The sequence below is a fragment of the Phoxinus phoxinus genome (assembly GCF_949152265.1).
Source record: "Phoxinus phoxinus genome assembly, chromosome: 11".
NCBI lineage: Eukaryota > Metazoa > Chordata > Actinopteri > Cypriniformes > Leuciscidae > Phoxinus > Phoxinus phoxinus.
This window is the reverse complement of record NC_136886.1, coordinates 8,264,467-8,282,036: the sequence shown is the minus strand read 5'-3', so window position 1 is coordinate 8,282,036 and position 17,570 is coordinate 8,264,467. Positions and strand designations below refer to the sequence as shown.

At 38.2% G+C, this 17,570-nt stretch overlaps 1 protein-coding gene across 2 annotated transcripts in view; it reads right to left on the bottom strand.

Annotated features, from left to right (window-relative positions):
* Positions 1-17,570, bottom strand: part of shq1 (SHQ1, H/ACA ribonucleoprotein assembly factor) — a 33,721-nt gene that overhangs the window by 14,132 nt on the left and 2,019 nt on the right. For both annotated transcript variants that reach the window (XM_079628318.1, XM_079628319.1), the window contains exons 4-10: positions 14,109-14,231; positions 13,833-14,002; positions 13,603-13,715; positions 13,298-13,398; positions 9,208-9,365; positions 7,571-7,624; positions 3,241-3,364 (exon numbers count right to left, since the gene is read on the bottom strand). In XM_079628318.1, coding sequence (XP_079484444.1) covers positions 3,241-3,364; positions 7,571-7,624; positions 9,208-9,365; positions 13,298-13,398; positions 13,603-13,715; positions 13,833-14,002; positions 14,109-14,231 — 843 coding nt within the window. The remainder of the gene's footprint in view (positions 1-3,240; positions 3,365-7,570; positions 7,625-9,207; positions 9,366-13,297; positions 13,399-13,602; positions 13,716-13,832; positions 14,003-14,108; positions 14,232-17,570) is intronic.

The window sequence follows — 17,570 nt, the reverse complement described above, 5'->3', positions numbered from 1 at the left end:
TTTGTTTTCCTACTACCTACAACTGTTTGCTTTCACTGCTGGTTAAACGAAGTGCCTCAAATTAGAGTACACACACATCAGATACACACCTCCATTCATGTTCCGCCGACAAATTAATTACCCAGGAGTCACGGTGTCACAGGATAGCCTGCTTTCCGAGGGGAGTCACACCGCTGTTACCGTTCATTAAAGGGGAGCCTTATTGCTCGTGAGGTTGGAAATCTACAAATTGTAAACCGGAGTGAAATGTCAGATTCTGAGTGAAACCCAGCGGTGTGTTTAGAAATCTGTACCTTGAGGAAAAGAGTAAGAGAACCAGTTTAAACTTCAGAGAACAGATGGATATGATACTATCCTGTAAAATGTAAAAACCTCTAAGGGCAGACAACTAAACTAAAAATACCATTTCAACCCAATTACAGAACGTTCAACACTCATTTGCTGATGTCCTTAGATTAAATCACAGTCTGTACTGTTGGTTACTAGCAGATGTTCCTACATACTTGATATGGCATATCACAGCGATGCTCTCCCATTGGTTATTGCTGCTCATTTGCATACAGTTGAAATCAGCTTAACATTAAAGTTAGGCAATGTTTTTCACAAACACTTGTTATACTGGCTGAAACTCTCTTCACATCCTGATAGCAATCAATAATAGAGGTGGCCTAAAATATATATTCATAAAAATTTTTTTTACATGTATCTTCTGTGGAAGTCTCAGGACTAAAAAAGTTCGTCTAATCATTGCATTCGGTCCAAATTAAATTATAGGAAGTCCTACCTGCCTGTTAACATATGTATTTGCATACCTCCACGCACCATGTTCGCTCAGACATCACACATCATCAGCGCATTACATGAGGCTATGCGGAGGTGTAACTGTCATAGAGCACCCGCAAAAATCAGCAGCCGCCTTTACAGTTCCTCCTGAACCAAAACAACGAGCTTATGCTGCGTTAACCGTAGTTAAGAGATGGCAACCCTGTTACATTCTACCCACATAGAATTATGCGTTTTTATACTATCAATGGCGAAATGAATCTGCAGCAGTCAGGTGGTACAAGTCAGCACTCTGAGTTTTATTATCGTGATGTTATGTGCTTTGTGACATGAGGTAATTTAATGTCTCTCATCTTGTGATGCTCTGCCGTGCGCGCTCATGTGTTTTAAAGGAGGCGTGGCTTTGGAGCCCTTTTTTCAAAGGGAGGGTGGGATCTTATGATTTCAAAGCTAGCTTGTTATTGCAAACCTCTACATTGCCTACCCTCCCTACCCTACCTTTAATAGTAGTCGCCCTGTATAGTGTCGCACTAATTCATCAAATCTCATTGAAAATGAGACTTGGTTATTGTTAATGATGTCTGTGTTAAGTTATGATCCTCAGGGATCAATTAAACATTTACTGTATATCCAAATGTATGTACATCTATTATTATTATCTGTATCATTTTTTACCTGGTCTTCAGAGTCAACCTGAAAGCTAAACCGATCCTACTTACTTTCTTAATACACATCCCTGGTCTTAATGCGAAAGGTTCAGTCATGTAACATTCCATGTCTCCAGAAATCTTTTTGTTTTTCATCAAAATTATAATTTTTTGCCTACATCTAAAACGACTTCCAAGTTGACGCCTCCAAGTGCCTTCCTTGTTCAACCACTTGTCATAAGTAGACACATTTTTAAATTCCATCAGTCCCTGATGGAAGAACAAGCTAAAAAAAATTCTCAAACCTAATAACCATTTATGGGTCCAAAAATGTGTTTCTGTATGAAATCTTCCATGAGTACATGTCATTCTCAGTCAGTGCAGAAAGCTGCCAGTACCTGACATGAACCTGAAATCAGTGAAGTGTGATTTTGCTTATCTAATCTTGTTTTGTCATGTAGTCTCTGCTCTGACTTAACTTCTCAAATCAACCATACCTTGCTAATCCCAAACCTTACAAGCCGTTTAATTGCAGTTATTTATGAGCGCTAAAATCAACATGTGTTGAATAATCTCACCACACACGCCCCAAAATGTGTTTACACAGCGCTTCTGTCTCTCCCACAGATGGCTTCTTTGATTTAAAGGTTGCTCCTCTCGCAGAGGAATCAAAGGCAACAGTGTCTACTCGGCAGAATCGCTGATTTCTTCAGAAGTGAGGAGACATCCCTCTCAGATTCCCTCATTCTTAACCCCCCCTCCCACTTACGCTGACAGAACAGCAAGACTAAGCACACCAAGACATGACCAATCTGTTGACTTACTTGTCATGGAAAATGTCTTTTACCAAAGCACCCTGCTGTTCAAGAGGGTTGGTGAGCGTTGTGTTAAATTTGGTCCAGAGTGAGCAACACCGTCTGCTGTGGGTAAATTTAGGTTGCCTGTCAAGCTCTTGTTGTCATTAGTCTCTTAAAGTCAACATGAAATAGCATTCGCAACTCACACTTCTGTAGTGTGATGCATTTCCGAGATTTACTGAGAACAAAATATGTGGGATGGGACTTCATAAATTCTTTTACAGTACAAAAATATCATAGCATTCTTATTTTAGACTTGTTTTTACTTTTTTGGTATTAATATGATTATATTTCATATTCTGAATGTTATTAAAGGCATAAATAATCATTTAAAAAAAGGTAAAAAAAAAAAAAGATCAGTGAGCTAAATGTTCTTCATTTAATTTGTATTTGTTAAAGATGTTTATTATTTTACAAAATAGTTTATGGAGAAGGCTTTTTAAACAAGACATGAAGGTTGAAGATCAAGTTCATCCCCAAGAATATCTCAAAATATGTCAATGTAAAAATAAATAAATAATTAAGCCCAATACAATATCAACTAGTTTTTAGCTATTGGTTACTAAAATGTAAAGATTGCAAAGATCTGCTAAAAAATTTATAATAATAATAATAATATTATATATATATATATATATATATATATATATATATATACACACACACACATTTTGATTTCATGTTGTTTGACCATAGTCATACGACAGACAAATAAACATCAATGGGATAATTTGAAGAAACCTGCCTTTATGGAGATGTGAAGTTGAAAGAGATACGCTTGCTTTCATTGGCAGCAGGGATTCTAGTAATGAGGTGGAAGCACTGCAGGGTTTATAGGGTGAGGATCAGGTCATGTGTTTAGTCTTGACCCTCAACCCGATCCTTTGGTGGCTTAGAAATGGCTAAGAGGTCTGTTTTTAACTGGAAAATAAAAAAAGAGGGACAGGACTCACCAGACTGAAAAATGCAAGCAACGTCTTTCACAGCTCTTGTGATGAGGGAGAAATGCCGATAGAGCGGGTAGCACAAAGTCCTCCTGCCGAAAGACACCAGCACATCTTGTACCGAGTGATACGTCTGTAACACACACACACAAGCGTGGTCTGTAAATTGCTCCAGATCTGTCTAGGCATATTACATCAATCATTTCTTAACTCCACTGGTAATTACAGCAAATTGCTCTAATTATTCCCAACGACTTCTCGTTTTATTAGCAGGGTAAATAGTAGGTCAACTTTTAAACACCTTGGCAAGCGGCGTTCTTAATTGTAGACAGTGTTTAATCGCTTGCCTCAGAGTTCTCTGTAGTCTAAGCATCAACAGACAAGTGCTTTGGGGGGAAAAACATGTCTTTATTCTCTCTCTCTCCCTCTCCCTTTTCTCTTTGCGTTTTCCAGCCTCCCACTCTCCCTCCCCTCCGCTATTCTCTCAGCAGCTTGTTAAGAATGCACCCGGAGCCATTCTAGCATGTCATCATAGCTCATGCACTCCCCCAGGCTATTAAACACTGGTGTAAATAAGCCTGCTGAGGAGGGGGGGGGCTCAAGGAGCACTGGCTTTACAGTGGTTAGGCAAAACACAGGGTGGAGAGGAAGAGAAATGAAGGAGATTGAGAGAGAAGGAGAGGAGGAGACAATGATAGGGTGTTGAGAAACTGCATTAGCATTTCCTGAAGGAAATACCAGTGCTTGCAAGATAGCTGAAGAATAGCACTGAAGTTTTAGGACGCTTCAGTTACAGGCCAATGTTCTGCGTAATGAAATGCCTTAGAGGCAGTGTCTTGAGTTCTACTGGCTGTGCATAAGAATCGTCACACAATGCAACACTGTGTTTGTAGCAGTAGGTGGCTTTAAATGGTTTAATAGATGCATTAATTAAAAGACCAATCACAAGATAGTATGCAAATATCTGCAAGACAATCATATTTTGTTATCCATGTTCTGTCATCATTTACTCATCCCATTTCATACAAGAGAACCGAATGAATCATTCAGCATGATTTTGGGAACTGGATGAAACGATTCACTGAAAATAAAAATAAAATAAAATAAATAAGTGCCAGATTGCTAAGAAATAATTAATAAATATAATAAACAATTTTACAAATTTTATATAAAATAAATTCAAGCCACAGAAATGCCCTCAACTTTATTACATTGACCAAAATGAAACTATAGTGACAAGAACCAAAGAGCCAGAAAAATCCAACTTGTCAACAAATAATTCAACCTGGTTTTGTGAACCAGATCAACCAATTCATTGAAAAGAAAAGTCTCAAAATTGGCTGCTTTTCATGAACTCTCAAAGAGAACTATGTCAAGAGTGTTCAGTGAATAACATGGACAGAATGGTCTGTTCATCACACAAACCTTTCATATGATTTCAAATGGCTTATATTGGTCATACAGACTACTTTGTGAAAATAAAAATAAAAACATAAGGCTGAAATGATCTACAAATCAAAGTTTTACATTCAGGCAGAATAAATTGCAGAAGTCTAACACGAGTGTTCATTTTGACAGCAAATTTTAATTTAGATTAAATCATATTTTAGTCATCCGAATTGTTTTAGTCTAGTTTTGGTTGACTAAATATACGATTTTAGTCAACTAAATTACAGTCGATATAGTAGACTAAATTCTAATGGGTTTAGTTAAATTGTAATGCATCAACTAAGCTTTTCTCAAACTTCCAAACTCATTACATACTCCTGGAGAAAACATCTATTAACATGTTAATATGAAAGATATTAAGGTTTGAACATGCAATACAGACACAGATTTTATCCTGCTCTGACACATATAACATGCGTTTAAAATGAAATAAAACTACTTCTCATAAAGAAACAAGAACATGGTCTTTTTGATCAATGATATATGCATTCTTTACAACAACTTGTATACAACATTCTTCATTCTTTCAAGCAGACATATACAGTTGTATAAATATAGATGAATTCTTATTAAAGTTATTCAGTCAAGAATTTTTTCTTTTGTTATTTTATTAATGACGGACAGCAGCAGGTTTAGACTGCTGTCACTTTAAGGCCGACTGCACGGATCCAATACATAATCCGATTAGGTCACTTAAGACATAACCAACTGTGTTCAAGTGAATACTCTCAAAATTATGCCAAAATTCGTTTAAGCGTGGGAAGATGCGAAAGATAGCTCAGTTGAGTATGCTACTACTCGTTGCACTGCCGTCTGCGAGGCGGCTTTCTGGGAGCACACTGAATTAAGCTCTCTTTCGCGTCGTCATGCTTTTTCAGATTATACGTCTGCTCTTCTCTTTCTCCCACGCGTTTACATTTTTGAATGTTTAATGAGACATGCAGCAAGTGTATGCCAACTTAGGTCCCGGCCAGTAGATCAGCACGTTACAATTCAAATGTGTGCATCCACCACGTAGGACATCAGTTCCCAAATCGTCCCTCCCAAACATTTTAGTCTCGTTTTTATCAGTTGACGAAAATGGCAATAGATTTTTGTCATTCAAAACTGGTTATTTAATTATTGTCTCATTTTTTGTCAGTGAAAAAAATGTCGTTGACGAAACAAAATGAACACCGTTTAATACTTCAGAGGTCAGAGGTTTGGGACAAAACCCTAACACGAATATTTGAGGAAGATCAATATAGAGCTGCCTTGCAAGCACTAAAAAGGATAGAGTGAAAGAGGAAATGAGGGGGCAGAGGGTTTGTGTTGTTTTGTGTGTGTGTGAGCAGGCAGTTGGAGGATGTCATTACCACCCTTCCATTATCAGTATTTCAGCGGAGTGCTGGCTCTCAGCGCGCTGAGCTGGGAGAGGTGTCAGGTTACTCGTCCTCATTGTCACACTCACTGTGGAAATGTGGGGGATTAGGGACTGCTGCCGCCCCAGGAGTCAGGATACGCGTACACACACGCACACAAAGCTTAGAGCTTGGCTAACCACACGCAAGCAGTTTAAGGTTAAATTTGTCCCTCTCTTTGGTGTCCACTTTGGCACAGGATGGATCGTGCTATGATGAAAATGTAAATGTCTGTCTGCAACATTTCACTATACACACATGCAAGTTTATGCAAATCAGGGATAAGCAGGAGTAATCGAGGACTTGGAGGAGACACCAATGATCAATATTTATTTTTCGATTTCTGCAGTATCTTATAGCCCAGAAGGCACATCAGATGTTGTGTGATTGGTTGTTTTTTGTTGCGTTACACATTTAGACCAATTAATTGGTGCTGGAAACTTGGTGTGTTGCATCTGGGTAGGATGAGTGTTAAGAACATGCCTTTAAAAATGGCTGAGCTCAGAGATGGACAGTGGTATAATCTGCATGTATTTTAATATCAGCAGTGGTTCATAGGATGACAAGTCCCTTATGTAATGTAACCAGAATGCTGCATACCCTTATCTTAAGCTTCTGTTCAGGTAAAATTTGCGATGTTAAGCACAAGTAACGCCATACAAAGTGTGCAATACTGTCTAGAGCTGCATCCATGAACACTCCCTTTATCATTCCTTGTATAACAAACCAGTGTTGTTTTAGTATTATTTATTTACAATTATAGCATTTATGAATATTTTGAATTGGATTTTTATATTTTCAGTTTTCTTTTCTTTTTTAGTTTAATTTTCAATAATTTAGTTATATGCGTCTGATTTTTTTTGGTATTAGTTTTTTATTTCGGTTTAATCTTCAGTTTTAGTCATTTTAGTACTTCAACTGATTTCCTCCTAATGTTGAGAATTTATTCCATTCCATCATTATTTAAAATGACCAAAAACTATTTTTAATTTATGATAACACTGTATAGTGAACGGTGAAAACTGTGTAGGGAATAGTGAAATGAAGAAACAAGTCAGCAGTATCTTCATGAATGTGTCAAATATGTTGCTTATGTTCTCTCATACACCTTGAGTTCAGCATGACGGACACGAGCAGAGGCAAAATGTCCATGTTTTTCGACCTTTTTTTCCACACTGACAGCTACTCTCACTTGTAGTATGAGAGAAAGTCTCTTGGCATTGTGCTGATGCTTACAATATTACTATAGCAACTGAAGTAGATACACAGGATATTGACTACATTGTTTGAACAAACAGATCAGATTTAATCACTTGCAGGATGGCAGAGCAGACGTTGAGTCCTAAAGCTCAGCTTTGAACAAAGCCAGTCTCCACATATGTGAACCCTGTAAGTTAAAATCTTGTTAACGGTCACTCGCTCATTCATTTGTTTGTTCGCGCTTTCAAGGCCATGTCGTGTTTTGTTATGCTGCTAAATGTATGACATACCTCCAGCCAGCTGAGAGTACCGCTGAGCTTCCTGATGGTCCAGGCTGACTCTACCTGGAAATCACAACAGCATTGATCAATATTGCCGTCAACGATCCTACACTCTATACAAAACTGAACTATACTGATGTCAGACACTATACACGGCAGACTATATAAAGCTGGTCAAATGTTAGCATAAAGCTGCTATCATACTAGACTTTAAGCATGCCAACATTTCTACAGACACTGCAACAGTCGTATTGCGACTATCGTAGTATGATGCCACGCTCTTTAAAAAAAATGTAATTCAGCATATAATAAATGAACAAATGTAAAATATGTAATATACTCTACTGCAATGCTGCATTTCTGCAGATTTAAAGTTTGCATTCTATTATTTCAGCTAAGAGGTCACTCAGATCATCTATTAGTCACATGTCTTTATGTGACATGAAATTGTAGGGCAGAGTTCACCAAACATGACCTTTGGACCACAGCACAATTCACATTAGCTTATGTTTTCTTGTCTTCTGCATTCACATTCCTATGAATGGAAGTCAATGGAAGGAAAAGTGCAGTGTGACCGTCCCTTAACTATGACTAGCAATTAACCAATATTACATTTTAATATTACATAAATCGTGTTATTCAGTAAATGCTACAATATTGACCATTGCTCAAAATACACTGACGTCGGAAAATGATTAATTTAATTAGTAACAATATTTCACAGTTTTACTGATTTTACTGTATTTTTGGTAGCATTTTATTTTACAGTCCTGTTCCCCATGTACATACTACGTGCATAATATAGTAATTGCAATAACTGGGAAATAACTATTTACTAACCCTGAACCTACCCCTAAACCTAACCCATGTGGTTACCTTACATCACCCAGTACTTTCTTAGGTAAGTGCATGTAGTAATAAATAAATAAATAAATAATATTCTAACATAATAAGACTTCGTACCAACCCCAAACGTATGAATAGTAGAGTACACAATATAGTATAAAATTTCAGCCATTTCTCGGTTATCAGCCATAAAATAATTATAATTAGTGGCTTATTGATATCGGCCAGAATATTGATATTGCACATCCCTATTTTGACACTTTTCATTAAGTCAACAGGGATGAAAAAACAGGAATTAAGGAAAAGAGGGGAAATGTTGCTGGATTCAAACTCCCGTCACTCACATGAGCACCACGGCTCACTGAACACAAGCGCTAACCACAAAGACACGGCTCCAATGCTACATTTATCACTTTAGACAAGAGAATGTTTTAAGAAGGTTTGATATGTCCTCTAGCTATTATGATTGAATGGAAGCCCAGATTTATACTGTACATTTAACATATGTTGAAAGCTTGGGAGTCAATCCAACAGAGCTCTTCAAAAAACGAAGCCCTTGCAACATTCTATTACTTCAGTTTCGGAAACTGTGTTGCAAAACATAACCAATTATATATTTTTCATATTTATTTTTTACAATTACTACCATGTGCAGTGGCCTCCAAAGAGACTATCTGGAAAACATTATAGGAATGTATAAACTTCCTGGAGCTTTAGTGCATGTGAAAATGCCAGGACCTGCACGCCAAACCCACTTACTAGCCGAGAGAGTCATCTGTGGCATTCAAGCGTGCACTTACATTGTGCTCTCCCTCTGTAGTGCGCACATCATAGACATACGCCAGAATGATGTCCACCAAACCCAGCCAGACGTGGAAGCGGGCTTTCTTATCCAGTAAGTACGAACGGTTTGTGAATTTCCTCATCTGCTCCTTTTCCTCTTCTGTGAAAGTTATTGCTGAAAGCAAAGAGAGAAAAAGAGAGACATTCAGTGTTGTTTATCAAGTTATCTCAGGGAAGTACAGTCAAAGTCAATCTCTGACAAATTCTCCCAGATAAACAAGTTTAAACGCAGGGCTCCAGCAGTGAATGATGGATGCCTCTGCTCCGCGGAGAGCTTTAAGAAACAAAAGCATGTTCGCCGCAATTATTTTTAAATCAGAGTCGGAGACGAGGCTTTTGAAGCATAGTAAAGTTAACGCACGAGAAGAGCAAAGTTACACAGCTTGATTGATGCCCTAAACTGACTTGATACTGCACCAGGGAGGAAGGAGTCGAAGGCAGGGCAGGAGGGAGAGAGAGCAAGTCAGCAGTTTAGTAGCAGCTGAAAGTGATCCCTCTCCTTGGCTTCAGTGCTGCCCCTGATAGAGCCCCTCGTGTGCATGCTTGCATGTCCATATAGACACACACACTTTAAGCCAGAGCTGGCAGAAGTCAAGCTCTGGCTCTGTTGGGATCTGCTGGATTCCAGCGACATGACGACTGAACAGCTCCCCCATTTTCTCTGTCTACCTGATTTAGCTTCTAACACAGCTGCCTCCCCCTGGCAGAAAACACTGACTCCTGTGAGACCAAAAGCAGGAGCTGAGGAGGGAGTTCAGCTCCAGCCTAGCTCTTGTCTTCGCCTTATATTAAACTGATTCTGTCCCCTCACTACTCATTGACAGATTCAGGGGTTTTTCTTCTTTTTTTTGTGTATAATTCTTAGCACTTTACAAAATATGGTAAGACAACCATTTCAAAAGCATTCCTTCTATGTAAAAATATGTCAAAGGAACAGTTCAGCAATTTTTTAAAAAAAAGTCATAATTTACTCACCCCGATTCCAAACCTGTAGGGTCACAGCTTTTTTCTACACATTACAAGTGAAAGGTGACAGGAGGTTGCGAATATTTTAATATATTTTCAAATGTAATTAATTTCTGTGATGGCAAAGCTGAATTTTCAGAATCAAGTCATCAGTCACATAATCCTTCAGAAATCATTGTAATGCGCTGAATGTTAGTGCACACAAAGTGAAAATCTTGCCTCATTTCATAATTCATTCACAATACATCTGAGAACCAATTAGGTGTGCAGTTTCTTCACCACCACCTCCTCATTTTTCTACGACATTGAGTAAATTGCATTTCCGGCTGTATGCAAACAAAGAAATGTACTGTGAATGTTCCAGATTTGAACATATGTAATAATAACGAATATTGGCTTGGTCCTCACAAAGCAATTCAGAAGACTTACCTGGACATTCTCACTTTTTCACAGTAACATAGGACATAAACAGGCTTCTGTTTAAGAGTGACTAAATAATGACAAAATGTTCTTTTTTGAGTGTACTTACACATTTCTAATGTACAAATACAGGACATGTCTTTTTGAGGCAATAACAGTCTTCTTTTGTGGAATTCTTTATGGTTTATCCATCACTTAAATGGTAAAATCTGCAAAAACAACATCCGACACCACACAGGTGCCCAGATCACTAACACAAACCGCTATTGGAGTGAGATGGGGGAGCTGAATAATGAAGTGCATACATGCATACGGTAAGGCTGTTATCTCCATTGGGACCTAGAGTGTGAAGTTACCCGATACACATGGGAAAGCAAGTACACCACCACATGTACACACACACACACACAAAATAAGGGGAGAAAGTAGGCACAAGGGAAAAAATCAGAACCAGAAATCTTGAATCAGGGAGTTAACGAAACATTATGCAGGAAAGTTTCTCACCATAAAGATAAAGAGGCAGAGAATGAGTAAAGTCTATTACTATTCCATGACATTTGTGAACTGCATAGAATCTACATAGTCTGTCAAGAACATGTCTGAGTTTCTTTCTTCCAGCTACATATGTCATGGGAGTAATTAAACATGACCAGAGGTCACATAGTTCAACAGCAGATTTGACATTTTCTTCCAGTTTTGGAGCAACATGATGGTGGGTAGATGGCTGAATTTTGAGATATAAAAGCAAATGATCCACAGAAGGTGCGATTTGATTGGACTGACCAAATTTAGCCATATGACTGTGATCAAAGATACAAGGCACATTGAATAAGACGCTTGTGTATTGACTAGTCATGGATCATGTGACTTAAGCCTTTTACAGTAGGAGGAAAACTCTTCAGTCCACAACTTCTGGTAACCTTTGACGGCCAAATACAGGCTCTCAGACGGCTGTCGCTGCATGGTGTGATTTACAATACATTGTGTGCCAGAGTTGGTAAATGAATGTGCTTAGTCATGAAAAGATATTACAGTTCAATACAACACACTCTATTATTTTTAAGCAAAATATAACTGATTCAGTTTGTTTGATTTTTGGGTGAAATATGACCCAGACATGTTCTTGACTGGTTGTGTGAGATTTAATCAATGACCTCAAACCATTACAAAGAAAAAAAGCCAACCTGTTTCTCATATAAGGTAATAAGCTAAAAATAAACAAGCCCACCCAAATGCCTAAAAAGCAAAAAGTCTAATTAACTTTAATGGCTTAATGAGCCACATCCAGTCAGGAAAAAACTTAGAAAACAGCGAGGAGAAGATATTTTGGCAGCGATTTGCCCACTTCAGTCAAGATGTTCAGGACAGACCTCCAAGCAATTAGTACCAATTAATCTGCCCCGCACATCCAGCGTACTGATGAGAACACTGAAAAATAAAGCTGTCTAGAAGCGTCTAAATCCTAAGTAGCTAGTAAGTAACAATGTTACTTGATTGATTGATTGATTGACAGCAGAGACAGACAGCTTTGGAAAGCATATCTTGAAATATCTCCATCTCTCTGTTTAATCCCTCCTCATCATCTTCTTCTGTGATAGGACCAGCTGTATAACCCCCCTCCCCCACACCACACCAACATATGCTTGCAGCTCAGAGTAATTTCCTCATTCTGTAAACGGGCACTAAGGAATTAGCACACTGCTCTAGTGATGAATGTGCTGGTGTGGGACACATTCACTTCTCGGCTGTCCATGTCTGTGCCGCTTTATCAAACACACGTCAATAATCCATGCAACTTTAAACGTGCCAGATTTCACAGTTTGAAAAATTAAAACAGCTGTGCCAAAAAAGAAAAAGACAGACAAGAAAGAAAGCAAGAAAGATAGATAGATAGATAGATAGATAGATAGATAGATAGATAGATAGATAGATAGATAGATAGAAAGAACAGAAAATACTGATCAATAGACAGAATAATAGAACGATAGATGGAACTAACGAATGAATGATAGGTAGATAGAAAGACAGACAGATAGGTAGATAAGATGAAAAAGATGGAAAGAAAGGGATAGACAGTCAGATAGAACTATAAACAGATAGAACCATAAACAGAACTATAGATAGATGGATACAAAGAAGAAGAAAAAAGAGAGAGAAAGAACAAATGGGAAAGAGAGCACATGTCTTTGTGGGCACAAAAGTGGGCTGAGAGGTAGTTTGTGCCTCGTTGACTAAACTAACTCAGTGACTCACACAGAGCCTCATCAATATGACTCAGCAGTTATGAAACAACGACAAAAACACATATAAAGCCAAGGACACATTAATTACACAAAGAGTAAAAGAATGAGAGCTAAAACAACGCTCCAAATTGTTTCCAATCTCCTCCTATATGCAACGTGTGAACACGACGCTGTTGCTAGTTGTCTGAATGATCAGTTTCCAGCAAAGGCGCGCCACCTGCTGGTAGAAACTAGAAACTGCACTTCTGGAATTATTCCAGTTTACATTGTAAACTTGGCGACCTCAACTTAACCCGACCCAATTCTCCAAACAGACCTACTTAGAGACACACACAGGACAAAGTGGTAATTATGCACAGCATGTGTAAATACATCTAGAGAGTATAACTTAGTGAAACTGAGGAGGTAAAGGTCTCACAGGTGTCAGAGTTTGCTGAAGAGTCGGGGCTCAGTTCTCTCCACCACGGTTTAAACGTCAGCAGATTTCTGATCTCCTCCTCGTCCTCATACAAATTGACCCTGCATCAATCAAACAGACCTGTCAATCAAACTGACTCCCAAAACAAACTGGGTCAAGAAACAGAGTTCTGGATGAGTGGATGTTCTGTTGTGTGTGTGTATGAGAGATGTTGAAATGTTTCAAATATTCATGTCATTGTACTATTTTTTAGTTTTGACAGATTTGATGACATTCAACACAGGAACGGGGAATGGTGGACTCACATATAATGGTCAGCACAAAATATTGAAGTCTCTGCATCTAGTCGATTGCGTCTTCTGAGCTCAGGAGCGGTGTTGTCGGGATCCTTCACGTCAATCACCTCATTCAGCTCCTCCTGATCGGCAAAACAATGGTTCGTCCACAAAAACTCCAGGTCATTTATTTATTTATATTTATCAAAAGATTAAACAAAAAGACTATCTACAGTACCATCAGGGACAAACGTTCTTACTTGCAGTCTAGTGAAGACTCCAGACCTGAGATTTCCAAAGCCATACTTGTGGTATTCTTTCAGCGTCTCCGCTGAGGTTTCGGTGTAAATCTCCTGTTCTATCTCCCAATCAAACTCCTCCTCTTCATCTTCCTCCTCACATCCTCCACCACAGGCCTCTGAGAGAACACCTTCAGAGGGCGTTCAGAGAATACAGAATGAGACGAAATTGAAATGAAAAGAAATGCCACAAGAAGACGATCAGCTTTTCATACCCAAGTGAAAATGAAACCTCACCTGTGTCCTCCACCAGGGGTTTGGCTGATCTCGAGCCTTTAGGAGCCAGGAGACTGGTGAGCATCTCCAAACCCTCAAAGTGCTGTCCGGCCGTCTCTTTAGGGACATGCAGCGTGAAGAGACCTGAGACATACAGTTCACACATGCTTAAAGTTGCTATGCAATTGAAGTAGAGACAGTTTTTTTTTTTCTGTATTGTGACGTACATTCAAGGCCGACCTGAATGTAAACATGCATTGATTCGAAGTAAATGATTGGAGAAGTCTGGTATATGTCATCAGAGAGAAGTCTGTTGTTTCACTGGAACATTGAGAGATGTTAATGAGGTAAAAAAAGAAAAAGAAAGATCAATTAATTTATCTATCCAATCACCATTGAATCAAGTCCCCGGCCTAAATTTTTCTTCTTCTTTCTCAATAATGTTAATAACTGTATAACTCAATAATTGTTTCTCTTGGATGTATGTCTCAATACAGAGGAGATGTGTCATTATTTCCGTTACATTTAAACTTTTAAAGCGACTGTTCACCCGAAAATGAATATTCAGTTCTTTCTTCTGTTGAACGCAAAATAAGATATTCTTTTTGTCCATACAATAAAAGTCAAGGTGTCCATAACAATATTTTTCAAAATATAGTCTTTTGTGTTCTACAGAAGAAGCCTTGTGAACACTTTTGCTGACTACCACTGGTGGCTCAAACCGATATTCCCGCCCCAAATTTATGCCATTGGTTAACACTGTTGCCGTGTAGGGCTGGTCGGGGTTCTTAAACAAACAGAGCAATGCTTTGAAAGCAGACACTTTTTTCTGAGAACGCAACCTACATGTGGCTTTCTTATAGTTGTCTCTACTTATTAAGCTGGGACAGGAAAAAAAAAACGTTTTACATTACACTCATCATCATTAAAATGACAATAATTGCCTTGATTGTAGTCCTTGAAAATCTGTAAATGATTTATAATTTCTAATGTAAACATAGAAAGCAATTAGTTGCTATATGATAGGAGACTATTAAATTATTCACTGCTGTCGATCAAAGAGGACGTGCTGAAATGAGGCCAATGAGATGTCAAGCAGAAGATCCCGTGGCCATTAGGTATAATTAAAAGCGCTAATGTCGGGACTACGGCAGATCGGTCAGACAATCACAGCGCTGCTTCTGCTGTTTCTTCCTGAATTAAAGATTGATAAGTACCACACAAAAGAGAGAGAGATAGAGAGAGCAAGAGTATAATCAAAGTGAAGGTGTATCCCAATAAAGAAAGAGATTGTTATGATGCTGACGGCTCAGCCAGCTGATTAAATGTGAGAGTTTTGTGCTATAACGAAGTCTATCTTGAGATGAGAGAGAGAGAGAGAGAGAGAGAGAGAGGAGAGAGAGAGAGAGAGAGAGAGAGAGTGAGAGAGAGAGAGAGAGAGAGAGAGGAGAGAGAGGAGAGAGAGAGAGAGAGAGAGAGAGAGAGAGAGAGAGAGAGAGAGAGAGAGAGAGGAGAGGAGAGGAGAGGAGAGAGAGAGAGAGAGAGAGAGAGAGAGAGAGAGAGAGAGAGAGAGTTTTCTAAACTTGTGTTTATTACTACATTACTGGAACATTTTCTCTTATCCGTGCTGGGGAAAAAACAACAACAATTTTAAACCAGCCAACAGAGGTTGCTGGTCTTAGCTGCCTAGCTAGATCAGGAAAAAGTAAAAAAAAACAAAAAAAAACCTGGTTGGAAAGCCATTTTAAACCATCTAAGACTAACTAGCTTAGACTGGCAACAGGGATTTCTTCTTTCTCTGCTTAAAGGGATAGTTCACCCAAAAATGAAAATAATTTACTCACCCTCATGTTGTTGCAAAACCCTGTATGACATTCTATTTTTCTCTGGAACATAAAGTAAGATATTTTGAGAATGGCCTGAGTGTTTTTGTTTTGTTTTGTTTTTTGTCTATGCAATGGAAGTCAATGGTGACCAAACAGTTTGGATACCAACATTCTTCAAAATATCTTCTTTTGTGTTTGTACAGAATAAAGAGAGTCATACAGGTTTGGAACAACATGAGGGTGAGTAAATGGCAGAATTTTCTTTTTTTATTTAACACTTTTTATTTGTATTATTTACTTTTACAAAAAGAGAAGAGAGGAAATTATCTTGCAATAAACAACATATAATTTTAGACCCTAATGGAACATTAAAGATTAAAATGGTGTTATTTTAAAATGACAATAATTGCTTTGACTGTAGTCCTTGCAGATTTATGAATGATTTATAATTACTTGTTACTCTGTGTAAACACAGAAAGCAATTAGACGTTCTTTATGATAGACTACTGTAAAAATGTTTCACTGGCTGTCGATCAAAGAAGACACGCTGAAACACGGGCATTGAGACGTCAGGAACAGGATCCTGTGGCCATTACTTAGCAACTGGAAATCTTCATGCTCTTCAAATAGCAGACAGACAGTTTGAAATGTTGTGAAAATTGTAAAATCAAAGGGGTGTATAAAAAAAATACTAACCTATCAATCAATTCCATGGGAAATGTAAGAAAAAGAACATTATTGGCAGTCAAGTAACAATGTGATGCCGTAAAATCCTTAATATTTCATCTTTTAATTCGATTTTTTTTAAAAGATACATTTTAGAATTAATTTCCACAGGACAGTACAGAGAGCCTCGTTTGACGACAATCCGGAACTTGAATCAGGTCGTCCTGAATTTTTTTTTTTTTAAGTCCTGTGAGTTTTGTATACTGTATGTGTGATGTGTGAGCGCAAACCCTACCCTGCAGCAGATTAGAAAGATTATTGCTCCAAATAATTATGATGAATAGTGCTTTGGTCTCCTATGTTAAAGTTTTGAAGAATTTTTGTTTGTTTGTGTTGCCGCTGACCCAGAGAAAGCAGTTATCATGTATTAGTTGAAACAGCTTCACAAGCATTGGTCTTTTATACCACACAGTATAATTATTTGCGTGTTACAAATATTTGCATTATCACAGAAGCACTGGGAAGTTTATAATTCGGATAAAAACACTGCTGTGTATGGAAGCACCTTTTGAAAGTAACTTGGCACTTCAAATAACGATTGTATTACTACATAGTTACGCCACCAGGTGGCGACAAGTGACTGTTAAAAATGTATTTGTCATTGAATTATTCATTCAAAAGATTCGTTCAAAAGCACTGATTCGTCCAGTAATGAAACAAGTGAAGCAGTCGTTGAATCATTCATTCAAACTGTTTTTTTTTAAAGAAATTAATTTGGATTGACTGCAGCAATTAAAAAGGTCAGGACACATCAAGCCAGGCTGTTTATTAGCGTCGGTCAGCTTTATTTCCGGTGTGTTCTGCACCGTTGGCCCTAGCCGGGCGTTTAGGACGTTTCTAAGGGCCTCCTAAGACCTTTTGGTGTTTTCAAGTGCAGCTTTTTGGCCGAAGTGCAGCCGACGAGAGGCGACAACAGTGTCAGCTTTCGCCA